This window comes from Heloderma suspectum, chromosome 3 (genome assembly GCF_057233095.1).
Source record: "Heloderma suspectum isolate Gila_16-S chromosome 3, 16-S_ref, whole genome shotgun sequence".
Classification (NCBI taxonomy): Eukaryota; Metazoa; Chordata; class Lepidosauria; order Squamata; family Helodermatidae; genus Heloderma; species Heloderma suspectum.
Window position 1 is genome coordinate 9,616,740 of NC_139460.1, and position 17,937 is coordinate 9,634,676.

The following is a 17,937-nucleotide window of genomic DNA, read 5'->3' on the forward strand; positions in this document are numbered from 1 at the left end:
GGATGCCAGCTGGACGAGGCACGTTGGCGCATGGAAGGAAGTGGCCGGCCAGCCGTGCCGAGCAAGGCCTGTGGGCGATGGGGCGAGAAGGCAAGTTCCCTAGCGAAAGCAGGGGGACTTGCTAGGCAGGAGGCGAGTTCGCGGCTTGAAGCCGGCAGATTCCCGGGGCCTGAAGCTGGCTGAAGTCAGGCCGACGGACCGGGAGGGCGCCGGCGGACGTTAGCGGGCGGAAGCCGGCGGAGTTCGCATTCGGAAGCCGGCGGATGTCGCAAGGCGGAAGCTGGCGGATGTTTGTGGATGCAAGCTGGGGGATGTCTGCTTTCAGAAGCCGGCTGACGGAAGCTCGGTGGATATCTGTGGACTGAAGCCGGGGCACGTCTGTGAATGGATGGGAGAGTGGCTGGTGGAGTGCGTGTTTCCGGCGCTGACGTTCCTTGGCGGATGTCTCCCGGGGTGTGTTTGTGTGCGTGCGTGTGGGGCGGTGAATGCGGTCGCGGTGAATGCTGGTGCATGGGTGCGTTCAGGGGCTGGCGGAGGTCGGCCTCCAGATGCAGGGTGAAAGGAAACCGGTGGATATTCCCGGATGGAAGCCAGTGGAAGTTAGCGGGCGCAAGCCCGTGGACGATGTCGCCAGACGGAGGCCAGGGGATGTGCCTGGGATGATGCTGGCGGATGGTAGCGGATGAGCCGGGCCGCTTACCGTCTGCGTGCTTGCCTTCCAGGGACGTCCCCACTCTGAAGCTGGCGAGCTTTTCTCGAGGTGAGCCCCGAAAGCGAGGACGAGCACCGCCAGGCTTACGCCAGGGGAGGGAACTTCCCCTTTGCCCTGCCCGTTCCTGGGTCTCCTTCTCCCTCTCCGCTTTTCGCTCTGGCCCAGCAGAACCCGGGTCCGAACGGAGCGGCTGGGACACGCTGCAGGGGTCTTCTTCTGAGCCTCGGCTTTCTAAGAAGCTCTTCTCCTGGGCTGTGTGGTCACCCCTCCCCCAGCCACGGGATGGGGAGCCAACTGGCCCCGAGGGCTTTGAGAAGCCCACCTCGAGCCGTAGAGAAGTCCCCCTTCAACCTCTCTCTCGCCCAGAGACCCCGAGGCCTGCTCACGGGCCAAGGTGGATGCCAGCTGGACGAGGCACGTTGGCGCATGGAAGGAAGTGGCCGGCCAGCCGTACCGAGCAAGGCCTGTGGGCGATGGGGCGAGAAGGCAAGTTCCCTAGCGAAAGCAGGGGGACTTGCTAGGCAGGAGGCGAGTTCGCGGCTTGAAGCCGGCGGATTCCCGGGGCCTGAAGCCGGCTGAAGTCAGGCCGACGGACCGGGAGGGCGCCGGCGGACGTTAGCGGGCGGAAGCCGGCGGAGTTCGCATTCGGAAGCCGGCGGATGTCGCAAGGCGGAAGCTGGCGGATGTTTGTGGATGCAAGCTGGGGGATGTCTGCTTTCAGAAGCCGGCTGACGGAAGCTCGGTGGATATCTGTGGACTGAAGCCGGGGCACGTCTGTGAATGGATGGGAGAGTGGCTGGTGGAGTGCGTGTTTCCGGCGCTGACGTTCCTTGGCGGATGTCTCCCGGGGTGTGTTTGTGTGCGTGCGTGTGGGGCGGTGAATGCGGTCGCGGTGAATGCTGGTGCATGGGTGCGTTCAGGGGCTGGCGGAGGTCGGCCTCCAGATGCAGGGTGAAAGGAAACCGGTGGATATTCCCGGATGGAAGCCAGTGGAAGTTAGCGGGCGCAAGCCCGTGGACGATGTCGCCAGACGGAGGCCAGGGGATGTGCCTGGGATGATGCTGGCGGATGGTAGCGGATGAGCCGGGCCGCTTACCGTCTGCGTGCTTGCCTTCCAGGGGCGTCCCCACTCTGAAGCTGGCGAGCTTTTCTCGAGGTGAGCCCCGAAAGTGAGGACGAGCACCGCCAGGCTTACGCCAGGGGAGGGAACTTCCCCTTTGCCCTGCCCGTTCCTGGGTCTCCTTCTCCCTCTCCGCTTTTCGCTCTGGCCCAGCAGAACCCAGGTCCGAACGGAGCGGCTGGGACACGCTGCAGGAGTCTTCTTCTGAGCCTCGGGTTTCTAAGAAGCTCTTCTCCTGGGCTGTGTGGTCACCCCTCCCCCAGCCACGGGATGGGGAGCGAACTGGCCCTGAGGGCTTTGAGAAGCCCGCCTCGAGCCGTAGAGAAGTCCCCCTTCAACCTCTCTCTCGCCCAGAGACACCGAGGCCTGCTCACGGGCCAAGGTGGATGCCAGCTGGACGAGGCACGTTGGCGCATGGAAGGAAGTGGCCGGCCAGCCGTACCGAGCAAGGCCTGTGGGCGATGGGGCGAGAAGGCAAGTTCCCTAGCGAAAGCAGGGGGACTTGCTAGGCAGGAGGCGAGTTCGCGGCTTGAAGCCGGCGGATTCCCGGGGCCTGAAGCCGGCTGAAGTCAGGCCGACGGACCGGGAGGGCGCCGGCGGACGTTAGCGGGCGGAAGCCGGCGGAGTTCGCATTCGGAAGCCGGCGGATGTCGCAAGGCGGAAGCTGGCGGATGTTTGTGGATGCAAGCTGGGGGATGTCTGCTTTCAGAAGCCGGCTGACGGAAGCTCGGTGGATATCTGTGGACTGAAGCCGGGGCACGTCTGTGAATGGATGGGAGAGTGGCTGGTGGAGTGCGTGTTTCCGGCGCTGACGTTCCTTGGCGGATGTCTCCCGGGGTGTGTTTGTGTGCGTGCGTGTGGGGCGGTGAATGCGGTCGCGGTGAATGCTGGTGCATGGGTGCGTTCAGGGGCTGGCGGAGGTCGGCCTCCAGATGCAGTGTGAAAGGAAACCGGTGGATATTCCCGGATGGAAGCCAGTGGAAGTTAGCGGGCGCAAGCCCGTGGACGATGTCGCCAGACGGAGGCCAGGGGATGTGCCTGGGATGATGCTGGCGGATGGTAGCGGATGAGCCGGGCCGCTTACCGTCTGCGTGCTTGCCTTCCAGGGACGTCCCCACTCTGAAGCTGGCGAGCTTTTCTCGAGGTGAGCCCCGAAAGCGAGGACGAGCACCGCCAGGCTTACGCCAGGGGAGGGAACTTCCCCTTTGCCCTGCCCGTTCCTGGGTCTCCTTCTCCCTCTCCGCTTTTCGCTCTGGCCCAGCAGAACCCGGGTCCGAACGGAGCGGCTGGGACACGCTGCAGGGGTCTTCTTCTGAGCCTCGGCTTTCTAAGAAGCTCTTCTCCTGGGCTGTGTGGTCACCCCTCCCCCAGCCACGGGATGGGGAGCCAACTGGCCCCGAGGGCTTTGAGAAGCCCACCTCGAGCCGTAGAGAAGTCCCCCTTCAACCTCTCTCTCGCCCAGAGACCCCGAGGCCTGCTCACGGGCCAAGGTGGATGCCAGCTGGACGAGGCACGTTGGCGCATGGAAGGAAGTGGCCGGCCAGCCGTACCGAGCAAGGCCTGTGGGCGATGGGGCGAGAAGGCAAGTTCCCTAGCGAAAGCAGGGGGACTTGCTAGGCAGGAGGCGAGTTCGCGGCTTGAAGCCGGCGGATTCCCGGGGCCTGAAGCCGGCTGAAGTCAGGCCGACGGACCGGGAGGGCGCCGGCGGACGTTAGCGGGCGGAAGCCGGCGGAGTTCGCATTCGGAAGCCGGCGGATGTCGCAAGGCGGAAGCTGGCGGATGTTTGTGGATGCAAGCTGGGGGATGTCTGCTTTCAGAAGCCGGCTGACGGAAGCTCGGTGGATATCTGTGGACTGAAGCCGGGGCACGTCTGTGAATGGATGGGAGAGTGGCTGGTGGAGTGCGTGTTTCCGGCGCTGACGTTCCTTGGCGGATGTCTCCCGGGGTGTGTTTGTGTGCGTGCGTGTGGGGCGGTGAATGCGGTCGCGGTGAATGCTGGTGCATGGGTGCGTTCAGGGGCTGGCGGAGGTCGGCCTCCAGACGCAGGGTGAAAGGAAACCGGTGGATATTCCCGGATGGAAGCCAGTGGAAGTTAGCGGGCGCAAGCCCGTGGACGATGTCGCCAGACGGAGGCCAGGGGATGTGCCTGGGATGATGCTGGCGGATGGTAGCGGATGAGCCGGGCCGCTTACCGTCTGCGTGCTTGCCTTCCAGGGGCGTCCCCACTCTGAAGCTGGCGAGCTTTTCTCGAGGTGAGCCCCGAAAGTGAGGACGAGCACCGCCAGGCTTACGCCAGGGGAGGGAACTTCCCCTTTGCCCTGCCCGTTCCTGGGTCTCCTTCTCCCTCTCCGCTTTTCGCTCTGGCCCAGCAGAACCCAGGTCCGAACGGAGCGGCTGGGACACGCTGCAGGGGTCTTCTTCTGAGCCTCGGGTTTCTAAGAAGCTCTTCTCCTGGGCTGTGTGGTCACCTTTCCCCCAGCCACGGGATGGGGAGCGAACTGGCCCTGAGGGCTTTGAGAAGCCCGCCTCGAGCCGTAGAGAAGTCCCCCTTCAACCTCTCTCTCGCCCAGAGACACCGAGGCCTGCTCACGGGCCAAGGTGGATGCCAGCTGGACGAGGCACGTTGGCGCATGGAAGGAAGTGGCCGGCCAGCCGTACCGAGCAAGGCCTGTGGGCGATGGGGCGAGAAGGCAAGTTCCCTAGCGAAAGCAGGGGGACTTGCTAGGCAGGAGGCGAGTTTGCGGCTTGAAGCCGGCGGATTCCCGGGGCCTGAAGCCGGCTGAAGTCAGGCCGACGGACCGGGAGGGCGCCGGCGGACGTTAGCGGGCGGAAGCCGGCGGAGTTCGCATTCGGAAGCCGGCGGATGTCGCAAGGCGGAAGCTGGCAGATGTTTGTGGATGCAAGCTGGGGGATGTCTGCTTTCAGAAGCCGGCTGACGGAAGCTCGGTGGATATCTGTGGACTGAAGCCGGGGCACGTCTGTGAATGGATGGGAGAGTGGCTGGTGGAGTGCGTGTTTCCGGCGCTGACGTTCCTTGGCGGATGTCTCCCGGGGTGTGTTTGTGTGCGTGCGTGTGGGGCGGTGAATGCGGTCGCGGTGAATGCTGGTGCATGGGTGCGTTCAGGGGCTGGCGGAGGTCGGCCTCCAGATGCAGGGTGAAAGGAAACCGGTGGATATTCCCGGATGGAAGCCAGTGGAAGTTAGCGGGCGCAAGCCCGTGGACGATGTCGCCAGACGGAGGCCAGGGGATGTGCCTGGGATGATGCTGGCGGATGGTAGCGGATGAGCCGGGCCGCTTACCGTCTGCGTGCTTGCCTTCCAGGGACGTCCCCACTCTGAAGCTGGCGAGCTTTTCTCGAGGTGAGCCCCGAAAGCGAGGACGAGCACCGCCAGGCTTACGCCAGGGGAGGGAACTTCCCCTTTGCCCTGCCCGTTCCTGGGTCTCCTTCTCCCTCTCCGCTTTTCGCTCTGGCCCAGCAGAACCCGGGTCCGAACGGAGCGGCTGGGACACGCTGCAGGGGTCTTCTTCTGAGCCTCGGCTTTCTAAGAAGCTCTTCTCCTGGGCTGTGTGGTCACCCCTCCCCCAGCCACGGGATGGGGAGCCAACTGGCCCCGAGGGCTTTGAGAAGCCCGCCTCGAGCCGTAGAGAAGTCCCCCTTCAACCTCTCTCTCGCCCAGAGACCCCGAGGCCTGCTCACGGGCCAAGGTGGATGCCAGCTGGACGAGGCACGTTGGCGCATGGAAGGAAGTGGCCGGCCAGCCGTACCGAGCAAGGCCTGTGGGCGATGGGGCGAGAAGGCAAGTTCCCTAGCGAAAGCAGGGGGACTTGCTAGGCAGGAGGCGAGTTCGCGGCTTGAAGCCGGCGGATTCCCGGGGCCTGAAGCCGGCTGAAGTCAGGCCGACGGACCGGGAGGGCGCCGGCGGACGTTAGCGGGCGGAAGCCGGCGGAGTTCGCATTCGGAAGCCGGCGGATGTCGCAAGGCGGAAGCTGGCGGATGTTTGTGGATGCAAGCTGGGGGATGTCTGCTTTCAGAAGCCGGCTGACGGAAGCTCGGTGGATATCTGTGGACTGAAGCCGGGGCACGTCTGTGAATGGATGGGAGAGTGGCTGGTGGAGTGCGTGTTTCCGGCGCTGACGTTCCTTGGCGGATGTCTCCCGGGGTGTGTTTGTGTGCGTGCGTGTGGGGCGGTGAATGCGGTCGCGGTGAATGCTGGTGCATGGGTGCGTTCAGGGGCTGGCGGAGGTCGGCCTCCAGACGCAGGGTGAAAGGAAACCGGTGGATATTCCCGGATGGAAGCCAGTGGAAGTTAGCGGGCGCAAGCCCGTGGACGATGTCGCCAGACGGAGGCCAGGGGATGTGCCTGGGATGATGCTGGCGGATGGTAGCGGATGAGCCGGGCCGCTTACCGTCTGCGTGCTTGCCTTCCAGGGACGTCCCCACTCTGAAGCTGGCGAGCTTTTCTCGAGGTGAGCCCCGAAAGCGAGGACGAGCACCGCCAGGCTTACGCCAGGGGAGGGAACTTCCCCTTTGCCCTCCCCGTTCCTGGGTCTCCTTCTCCCTCTCCGCTTTTCGCTCTGGCCCAGCAGAACCCGGGTCCGAACGGAGCGGCTGGGACACGCTGCAGGGGTCTTCTTCTGAGCCTCGGCTTTCTAAGAAGCTCTTCTCCTGTGCTGTGTGGTCACCCCTCCCCCAGCCACGGGATGGGGAGCGAACTGGCCCCGAGGGCTTTGAGAAGCCCGCCTCGAGCCGTAGAGAAGTCCCCCTTCAACCTCTCTCTCGCCCAGAGACACCGAGGCCTGCTCACGGGCCAAGGTGGATGCCAGCTGGACGAGGCACGTTGGCGCATGGAAGGAAGTGGCCGGCCAGCCGTACCGAGCAAGGCCTGTGGGCAATGGGGCGAGAAGGCAAGTTCCCTAGCGAAAGCAGGGGGACTTGCTAGGCAGGAGGCGAGTTCACACTTCCACATGTTCAAACACTGCACAAATGTTGGTGTAATCCTCAGTGCGACTTTGTAAGGCGGGCCAATATCTTAAGGAGCGCCTCCAGCAACACCGGACAGGCCGCTTAACAAGATCAGCCTCGGATGGCCTTCTCTCTGTCCCATCAGCCAGGACAGCTAGACTAGTGGGGACGAGGGAGAGGGCCTTTTCTATGGTGGCCCCCACTCTGTGGAACTCCCTTCCTAGGGAACTCCGTCATGCCCCCTCTTTAATGAGCTTCCGTCGTGCATTAAAAACGTGGTTGTTCAGGCAGGCATTTGGGGTGGGTTAGGGTATTTAAAAGAAATGTTTATGGTAAAATTTTATTGTTTTAAATTGTTTTATGGTGGGTTGTACATTGCCCAGAGTGGCTAGGTGACCAGTCAGATGGGCGATTAATAAATTTAATAAATAAAATAAAATAAATAAATATTGTTGTTGTCAGCCACCGTTCCTGGAGTCAGCAGATTTGATGTCTTCTTTTGGAGCCAGTCAGTTGTTTTTAGTTCTTCATCTTCATGCTTGAACAACATGGCATTTTATGCCACTGGGATTAACTTTTGTTTTCTCCAGGATTTTTAGAATCCTGGAAGTTTTCTATGTTCTGTTCACCCACCCAACCCCTCTCTTTGTTTCCTTGGTGTTCCTTGGAGATTCCACAGATGGGGAACTGGGAAATTCAATCCGCTTCTCTCACTTCTAGGTCCCACTTTCGTCTCTTATAATTATACCTTTGCATGCATGATACTTTTGCATGCATTTTATAATTATACCTTTGCATGCATTTTATAATTATACCTTTGAATGCATTTTAATGATAATTATACCTTTGCATGCATTTTAATGGTAATTATACCGGGATAACAGGCAAGCATGGCCTTGGTGTACAAAATGAAGCAGGACAAAGGCTAATAGAGTTTTGCCAAGAGAACACGCTGATCATAGCAAACACTGTTTTCCAACAGCACAAGAGGCGACTGTACACATGGACATCCCCAGATGGTCAATATCGAAATCAGATTGATTATGTCCTTTGCAGCCAAAGATGGAGAAGCTCTATACAGTCAGTCAAAACAAGGCCTGGAGCTGACTGTGGCTCAGATCATGAGCTGCTTCTTGCAAAATTTCTGCTTAAATTGAAGAATGTAGGGAAAACCACTAAACCACTCAGGTATGACCTAAATCATATCCCTTTTGAATATACAGTGGAGGTGAGGAATAGATTTCAGGGATTAGACCTGATAGACAGAGTGCCTGAGGAACTATGGACGGAGGTCCGTAACATTGTTCAGGAGGCAGCAATTCAATCCATCCGAAAGAAAAAGAAATGCAAGAAAGCCAAGTGGCTGTCTGATGAGGCTTTACAAGGCGCTGAGGAAAGAAGGGAAGCGAAAAGCAAGGGAGAAAGGGGAAGATACATCCAACTGAATGCAGAGTTCCAGAAAATAGCAAGGAGAGACAAGGAGGCCTTCTTAAATGAACAATGCAAAGAAATCGAGGAAAACAACAGAATGGGAAAGACTAGAGATCTTTTCAAGAAAATCAGAGATATCAAGGGAACGTTTTGTGCAAAGACGGGCATGATAAAGGACAAAGAAGGCAGTGTTAGTTAAAAAGGGGAGGTCATAAGTAGCTAGTGTAGCTAGTGACTCGGTCACGTAGGCATGACACATGACAGATGAGTCAGCTTAAACTGAGAGCAGGTGAAGAGACAAAGAACAATGGGTCAGTTTAAACTGAGAGCAGGCGAAGAGACAAAGAACAATGGGTCAGTTTAAACTGAGAGCATGCACAGAGACAAGAACTGATGGAGAAGTATTGAGCTGTTAGGGGTGGGTATAAAAAGGTTGGGTGTGCCATGTTCTGGGCCCAGACTGCTCTGCACCCGTTTTGCAAAACGATCTATAAAACTTTGTTGCCTCCACTGTCGCCTGCCTGGCCTCACATTTGACCAGAAGCAAGAACTTTTTCTAACAGCAGGGACCTCACAGAAGCAGATGAGATTAAGAAGAGGTGGCAAGAATACACAGAAGAACTATACAGGAAAGATCTGAATGTCCCTGATAGCCATGATAGTGCGGTCACTGAACTTGAGCCGGACATCTAGAGAGTGAAGTCAAGTGGGCCTTAGGAAGCATGACTAACAACAAAGCTAGCGGAGATGACAGTATTCCAGCTGAGCTATTTAAAATCCCAAAAGTTGATGTCGTTAAAGTGCTGCACTCAATATGCCAACAAATTTGGAACACTCAACAGTGGCCACAAGACTGGAAAAGGTCAGTTTACATCCCAATTCCAAAGAAGGGCAATGCCAAAGAGTGTTCAAACTACCGCACAATTGCGCTCATTTCACATGCCAGCAAGGTTATGCTCAAAATCCTACAAGCCAGGCTTCAGCAGCATGTGAACCGAAAACTACCAGAAGTACAAGCTGGGTTCCGAAGAGGCAGAGGAACTAGAGATCAAATCACCAACATTCGCTGAATCATGGAGAAAGCAAGAGAATTCCAGAAAATTTCTATTCTGCTTCATTGACTATGCTAAAGCCTTTGATTGTGTGGATCACAACAAACTGTGGAAAATTATTAAAGAGATGGGAGTACCAGACCACCTTACCTGTCTCTAGGAATGTACGAAACCCTGCTTACCTGGCTCTGCCAGGTTCCGCTGGGGGGGGGAGGCACTCCGTCCCTCCCCCCGGAATCCTCGCTGGGGGGGAGGCGCTCTGCGCCTCCCCCCAGAATCCTGGTTGGCTGGCTCTGCTCTGCAGCCAAGCCGCAGAGCCGCTGGCTGGCTCCGGCCACCCGCAGCCGGACATGCGGCTGCTGGGCAGCCCTGCAGTGACACAAATGGCGGCTGTCGTAGCTGCCGTCATTTGCGTCTTTTTCTTTCGCCATGATAGGCTACGTAAAAATTTACGTAGCCTATCACGGCAGGGGGAAAACCCGAGCGTAAGCAAATGGCGGTAGCCGCCGCCATTTGTGTACACTCGGGTCCCCCCCCCCGCCGTGATAGGCTACGTAAATACGTAACCTATCAAGGCCTCCACAGGGACGCAAATGGCGTCCCTGCGTTAGCCGTGATAGGCTACGTAAGTATTTACGTAGCCTATCACGGCTGAAGGAGGAAGCGAATGGCGGCCGCAGGACAGCCGCCATTCACACAGCAGCGCGGACGGGAGCAGGTAGGTGCTCCATTTTGCGTGCCTGTCGTGGGGTGGGGGTGGCGGGCACTTCGTTCTGCGTGCCTTTCCTGGGTTGGGGGGGCGGGGGCTTCGTTCTGCGACGGGTTTCGGGGGGCCTGATGCAATGGCATTCAGCCTCACCAAGATCCGTCGCGGAATTCTCTGACATCCCTACCTGTCTCCTGAGAAACCTGTATGAGGGTCAAGAAGCAACAGTAAGAACCGGACATGGAACAACCGATTGGTTCAAAATTGGGAAAGGAGTACGACAAGGCTGCATAGTGTCGCCCTGCTTATTTAACTTATATGCAGAGTACATCATGAGAAACGCCAGGTTGGATGAATCACAGGTCGGAATTAAGATTGCCAGGAGAATTATCAACAACCTCAGATACGCAGACGATACCACCCTAATGGCAGAAAGCGAAGAGGATCTCAAGAGCCTCTTGTTGAGGGTGAAAGTGGAGAGTGCAAAAGCTGGCTTGAAACTCAACATTAAAAAACGAAGATCATGGCATCTGGCCCCATCACTTCCTGGCATATAGAAGAGGAAGAAATGGAAGCAGTGACAGATTTTATTTTCTTGGGCTCAAGATCACCGCAGACGGTGACTGTAGCCATGAAATTAAAAGACGCTTGCTCCTTGGGAGGAAGGCTATGGCAAACCTAGACAGCATAGTAAGAAGCAGAGACATCACCTTGCCGACAAAGGTTCGTATAATCAAAGCTATGGTTTTCCCAGTAGCAACGCTATTTGCGTTGCCCTTATTTTCGCCGTAGTCTACGTAAATCTTTACGTAGACTACAGGGACCAAATAAGGAACGCGAATGGCGGCTCCCTATGGGGGCCGCCATTTGCGTACGCGCTTTTTTTTTTTCAAAGTCACCCGTGATAGGCTACGTGATGATTAACGTAGCCTATCATGGCTGACTTTGCAGATCTAGCCGTGATAGGCTACGTTAATCGTTACGTAGCCTATCACAGGGGCGTTTTTTTTTTCTTTTTCTTTTGAAGTTCGCGGCGCTTCTCCCCGGCCTGAATTTCAGCCGGGCGAGGCGGGAAGCTCCCCTCCCGGCCTGAACTTCGGGGGGAGCAGCGAAGCGCCTCCCCCCCACCGCCAAGCAAGCTGCGAGACCAGGTAAGTGACTTTCGTACATCCCTAGACAGGAAGGCCTGGCGTGCTATGCTCCATGGGGTCGAAGAGTCGGACACGCCTTAACGACTGAACAACAATACCTTTGCATGCATGATACCTTTCCATGCATGTTATAATTATACCTTTGCATGCATTTTATAATTATACCTGTGCATGGGTTTTAATGATATTCATACCTTTGCATACATTTTATAATTATACCTTTGCATGCCTTTTAATGATAATTATACCTTTGCATGCTTTTTAATGATAATTATACCTTTGCATGCTTTTTAATGATAATTATACCTTTGCATGCCTTTTAATGATAATTATACCTTTGCATGCATGATACCTTTGCATGCATTTTAATGATAATTATACCTTTGCATGTCTTTTAGTGATCATTATACCTTTGCATTGGGGTCACGAAGAGCCGGACACGACTGAACGACTGAACAACAACAACAACAACACCTTTGCATGCATGATACCTTTGCATGCATTTTATAATTATACCTTTGCATGCCTTTAATGATAATTATACCTTTGCATGCCTTTTAATGATAATTATACCTTTGCATGCATGATACCTTAGCATGCCTTTTAATGATAATTATACCTTTGCATGCATTTTAATGATAATTATACCGTTGCATGTCTTTTAGTGATCATTATACCTTTGCATGCCTTTTAGTGATAAGCCGGCAGTGGTGTGGTGGTAAATTCCGAAGTGCAAGTGCTCATCAGGACAGTCCCCCTAGCCCTGCCTCCAAGGAGAAGCCAAAGATTCAGCCAGCTGTGGTGATCCATATCAACAAACCAACTCTAGCAGCCCGTGTCACCGCCAGGAGCAGGTCTTTGGTAAAGCTAAGGGGTTTGGGTGGCCCATTCAAGACCGAGTCGCCCCAAATGCTTTTGGAACAATATCCTGTTGCTGGGAAAATCCATTTCCTGCCACCTCCTGTGAGGGTTTTTGTTTCAGTTGCTTTGTTCCACTCTGATCCATTTTGACACTAATTGCAAACTAAGCTGGGATTATTATTGTAAGAGAAAAGTGAGATACACATAATAAACTAAACTATTTTTTGCTATAAAATACTATTTAAAATCATTCAAAGGTTTAATATTCCACTCAACGCCCTTTCTCATGTCGGGATTAATCCTGGGGCTTTCAGCATACATGTTACACATGTTAGCAGAAATGTTGCAGAACTCAGAGTGAGAGAGACCACAGACTGAAGGAAAAAGAGTTTCTTTATTTAACGCGCGGGCTTAAGGCTGGAATCATTTCCAAAGAGCCAGAAGCCCCGATTTACATCAGCACATTGTTTTTATAGATATTGTGACACATAGGAAACGGCTCCTCCTCTCCCTCCCGTGTGGGGTTGCAGTCCTCAACATTTCTTCACCTAGCACCATTGTTTATAATACAAGAAATGGGTTATAGGGTAGCTATGATAAGCAGAGAACAGAAGAGAACAGCAGAGAACAAGATATACATATCACCATGACCTTAGCCTTTGTTGACAAGATAAGAAATTCCTGTGTCTCGTCAGCTTACAAACATATATTTCAGAGAGCAAGTGCTCAGCAAGAACATGAAGCATGAGACTGCATGAGGCTACTTAGTCTGACCCTCGATATGGCTGCTACAGAAACACTCCCTCCTCAAAAAACTACAGTTGAAATCTTCTACCTACTTACCTGGGAGTAAGCCCCATCAAACGCAATGAGACTTACTCCTGAGTAGGCATGTATACAACTGCAGTGTAAATTACCCAAATGTACAGTGCAGACTTCTTTTAACATCATGTTTGAAAAACATACAAAAATAGGATCAGAGCCAGCATCAAAGGTAGGCATGGTTGAGCGCCCCACACCAGCAGGGGCACACTGACAAGAGCTCCCTAGTGAGCCCAGATATGGCGAGACCTTCTTCCCAAGATCTTGACACCCGGATGGCCCAGTCTGGGTGGCTCCCCCATTCCTCCCCCAGGAGAACTCAAGTTTCGAAGGAGGAGGAGGGTGAGGGGCGTGACTTGAGGGATGCTAGGGGCCGTCGCAGAGCGAAGCGGGAAAAGTTAGGGGCAGGGCTCAGACGCTCTGCTTGGTTGGCCATTCGTGGAAGCCAATGTAGGAGGGACCCACCCTAAAGGAGGGGCATCCCTGGGAAGCAAGTCTGGCTGAGAATTTCTTGCCCAGACTTCTGGCAACTTCTCTAACTTCCACTTCTGTCTCCTCTATTGATATTCGTAGATGTGTGGATTAGCTGTTTCTGTGCAGTCTGAGTTTCCTGGAATCTGCATTTGTAAAGAAGCTAGTCATTAACTAAGTAATGTTAGCCTGAAGCCTTGTTTCCGAGGAATGTGACAACCATGGGGTGGGCGGTGGAGGGGGAAGGGGGCAGGGCCAGGGGAGGGAGCTGTATCTCTCTGTCTGGAGGACTCCAGAGGGCCAAATGGGGATGCCAGTCAGTGGAGGCTGGTGGCTCCTAAGTCACCCGGGGCAGTAAATCCGCCCCAGGTTTCAGTCAGAACTCTAGAAGAGCTATCCAAAGTGCTGAATCCTGTCCCCAAAATGGGTGCAGCACCTTAGATAGCCTTTAGAGTTCTGATTAAAACCCAGAGCGGAGTCACCGTCCCACTGAAAGAGGACCTACCAGCCTCTACTGATCCCAGTTTCAATACACCTGGCGTACATACACAGCATAATGAGCTGCCTTCAGAGGTCCTCTCCCTGTGATCAAGTGCTGCGGATTTTTCATATTAAGCACAGTGGCTTGTGTAGAAAGACAGAAGTGCATCCTCTATGGCTGGGTAAGGACTGGGAAAAATGCCTTTGGCCACAGCCTGAAGACCTTCATCAGTAGGGCTTTAAATTAATCCTATGGGGGAGGGAGACGTAAACTTGGAGGTAGCAATGGACCACAACAGAGAGAACAGCTCTAATAGCGCCTGATAATAGTCTTCACAAAAGTGTTGGAAGGAAGCCAGACTATAAAGCACATGGTCTTCAATGTCTTTACACTAATGCCCAGAGTGTGGGAAACAAAGAACGGACTTCAACTCTTGAATGCCCCGGGGGACTGGAAACAAAGCCCTGTGAGGAGAGACTGAAAGAACTGGGCATGTTTAGCCTTGAGAAGAGAAGACTGAGGGGAGATAGGATAGGGCTCTTCAAGTACTTGAAAGGTTGTCACAGAGAGGAAGGCCAGGATCCCTTCTCGATCATCCCACAGTGCAGGACACGGAATAATGGGCTCAAGTTACAGGAAGCCAGATTCCGGCTGAACATCAGGAAAAACTTCCTGACTGTTAGAGCAATACGACAATGGAACCGATTCCCTAGGGAGGTGGTGGGCTCTCCCACACTGGAGGCATTCAAGACGAGGCTGGACAGCCATCTGTCAGGGATGCTCTGACTTGGATTCCTGCATTGAGCAGGGGGTTGGACTCGATGGTCTTGTAGGCCCCTTCCAACCCTACTATCCTATGATTCTTAATACAGGAGGACAAATATGACTTGATAGGTGCAACTGAAACTTGGTGGGATGACTCCCATGACTGGAATGCAGTAATTGAAGGATATAATTTCCACACATTCCCCATCCCTGAACTAAAAGGATATCCCTGGAAGGTATATTTCTCAGCTTGTAAGATCTGAAAGGGAAAGCAGACCACAACTTTGTCATTCTCGTTTTATTTTTAAAACTTTTTTTTCTGAAGCTGGGTTGCAAATATTAGACAGTAGTAGCCATATGATGATTAGGAAGTGTGCTGGATTTGTAATATATAAAACATGTCCTTTGGAATCATTGTGGATCAGAGACATAAATAATAACTTAAGCTTACAATACGACTCTTCTTTCAGATCAATATCAGTGCTTGAAATAGTCAAGTCTCCTTGCAATCACAACATGCTGGTTGTCACACAAGAAAGTTCTCTGGAGCAATGCACAGCAATATGTCAGCACGGTCCACGTGGGCCCAGGCGGTAGTGGATGACTGACCCTGTGGAATGAATTAGAAAGACATTTTGAGCTTTTTCTCACCAGACAGAGAACACCTCTACACCAGCCTAAAATCCAGCATTTAAAAAAGAGGCTTTTTGCTTCCGTTTTAAATGCAGGATCATAACGGACTCCCTTTACAGGGAGAAAGGGGTGCTTCCTCCCCCCTTTCCCCACTGCTTTTACCCCTGCTTTCCCCCCTTATCTGAGTCTTCCATATGTTTAATTATATCGCTGCTAGATGACACTGCTGGATTCCTCTTATTGCAAGAGGAATATTATTCCTTTATCACAAGGGAACTCAAGCGGAACTCAAGTGTGGTAACTTGATAGCTCATTATCTCCGATCTTTAAAAAAATGGAATAAAGGTAATTTAGTGCGGGAGATACCCTGGAGGTTGATGATGTCATCTAAAGGGCCCACAAACCTCTGTGAGTAACCAATCTCAATAGCGGGATAAAAGCTCTGTGTGAAGAAGCCCAGGGTGTTTTCATCACTGAGGTAGGTAGCACTACAAAACGATCCAAGCTTCTTTATAGGGTTGGATTCAGAGTTATGCTTGATCAACTGCACTGACGGAAGTGGACTTCCCCGCCCTCTCCTTCCCAGGGTTTTTTAAAAAGTGGAAGGGGCACAGCACCTTGGCAGGTGGCAAGAAAGATGTCCAGGCACCGCCTCCCCCCTGCTCTTGACAATTGCTTTCTATGGACGCAATCCTATGCAAATTGACTTGGGAGTAAGTCCTGCTGAATCCAGTGGGACTCAGCAGAGGCCGGTGGCGCCGATGTCAGTGGGGTGGTGAATCCACTCCTGGTTTCAGTCAGAACCAGTCAGAACTCTAAAGGAGCTCTCCAAGGTGAGTTCTGACTGGTTCTGACTGAAACCCGGGGTGGATTTACCACCCTGCTGACATCAGAGTTACCAGCCTCTGCTGGTGGGACTTACTTCTGACTAAGCATGGATGCACTGGGCCTGCAAGGACATCTTACCTATTGCTGTTCACCGGGTGTGTGTTTCTCAGAAGCCAAAACTATTTTCACTTGGGTTAATCTGCCCCATAATTTCATTGTATTTGGAAGTAACTGCGTTGGCTCTCCTGGTTAGCTGGGTGAGGACGCGGTACAAGCTGGACACGTGGTAATAAAAGAACCCTTCAAGGTCATCCTTCTCTTTGCCCTCCTGTTCTTTCAGCCATGTGGCGATGTGAGGCTTCTTGTTGTCAAGAGGCACCAGTCCACCCTCCACCAGGAGCTTGATGGATTTCAAAAGTGTGTAATACTCATAGAGGTCTTTTTCATCCGAGTTCGCCTCAAAGGTGTCATCCTGCCCTTCCAAGGAGACCCCTTGGAGGAGGCTGGGGAACATCACGGTTTGCTCCATCTTGCGGACGGCAGAGAAATACCCTTCCATGGCTCTGAGGAGAGACTTCCTCTAATGCAGAAGCGTGGTGATTTATTGAGATCTCAACCGAGTTGCGTGAAAGCCTGTCAGCTGTCAGCGCTCAAACCTTCCAGTGGGGTCGGTGGCAATTTATGAGCAAGACTGGGTGGAACTCAGTCATGGACAGCGTGATTGGGATGGGTTCCATGCAACCGGTGCATGACACTCCTCTTTTCCCAACAAATCAAATCTCTTCTCATCACGCAACTCATCAGTTGATCAGTTACGTTCTTTGTGGTTAGGAATGCAGTTTTATTGACAGGTTGGAATGCTCCCAAACTAAAGCTAGACTGAGTCTAGATGACTGACACCCAGATGATGCCAGGTCTTGAGATCAATAACAGCTGAATCATGCTGTGCACTGCAGAAGGTGCTGACAGGGTAACACATAGCCAGTGTGAAGGAACATAGACTCACGATTTTAACTGGAACAAATCAATTGGTTTATTGATACACAATGCTTCATACAGTAAATAATACTATTTTCATAGAGAAAATAATATGAACCTGAGGCTCAGGTAGCCTTGGTGACCAGGAGTGCCTTTTATCAGCTTAGGCTAATAAACCAGCTGCGACCCTATCTGTACAGAGATAGCCTGGCAACAGCTATCTACGCTCTGGTAACGTCCTGGGTAGATTACTGGAATGTGTTGTCTGTGACCGTAAGAACATAAGAACATAAGAAGAGCCCTGCTGGGTCAGACCGAGGGTCCAACCAGTCAAGCATTCTGTTCACACAGTGGCCAACCAGCTGTCGACCAAGAACCCACAAGCAGGACACAAGCACAACAGCACCCTCCCGCCCATGTTCCCCAGCAACTGGTGCACACAGGTCCACCGCCTCTGATACTGAAGGTAGCACATAGCCATCAAGACTAGTAGCCATTGATAGCCTTTTCCTTCAGGAATTTGTCCAACCCCCTTTTAAAACCATCCAAATTGGTGGCCATCACTATGTCCTGTGGTAGCAAATTCCATAGTTTTACTATGCTCTGTGTGAAGAGGTCCTTCCTTTTATCTGTCCTGAATCTCCTACCAATCAGCTTCATAGGATGACCCGAGGTTCTAGTATTTTGAGAGAGGGAGAAAAATGCCTCCCTATCCACATTCTCCACACCATGCCTAATTTTGTAGACCTCTAGGGGCTCCCTTTGAAGATGGTTCAGAAACTTAAGTTAGTTCAAAACAGAGCTGCTAGGGACTGGCTGATATGATCATGTGACGCCAGTGCTTCATCAGCTGCACTGGCTTCCAGTCTGTTTCCAACCCAATTCAAGGTGTTGGTGTTGACCTTCAAAGCCCCAAACAGCTTGGGACCAGAGTACCTTAGGGCACGTCTCCTCCCGCATGT

At 53.4% G+C, this 17,937-nt stretch overlaps 1 protein-coding gene across 1 annotated transcript; it reads right to left on the reverse strand.

The window, feature by feature from the left end:
• Window positions 1-12,372: 12,372 nt before the first annotated feature.
• Window positions 12,373-16,649, reverse strand: LOC146349334 (thyroid hormone-inducible hepatic protein-like). The gene is made up of 2 exons (XM_084841601.1): window positions 16,136-16,649; window positions 12,373-15,146 (listed from the first exon to the last, which is right to left on the reverse strand). The coding sequence occupies exon 1, from the start codon at window positions 16,554-16,556 to the stop codon at window positions 16,164-16,166; it is 393 nt and encodes a 130-aa protein (XP_084697727.1). The 5' UTR covers window positions 16,557-16,649; the 3' UTR covers window positions 12,373-15,146; window positions 16,136-16,163.
• Window positions 16,650-17,937: the final 1,288 nt, after the last annotated feature.

What these genes read in the sequence shown, in the direction of transcription:
- LOC146349334 (XM_084841601.1), bottom strand. Translation starts at nt 16,556, where the DNA reads ATGGAAGGGTATTTCTCTGCCGTCCGCAAGATGGAGCAAACCGTGATG.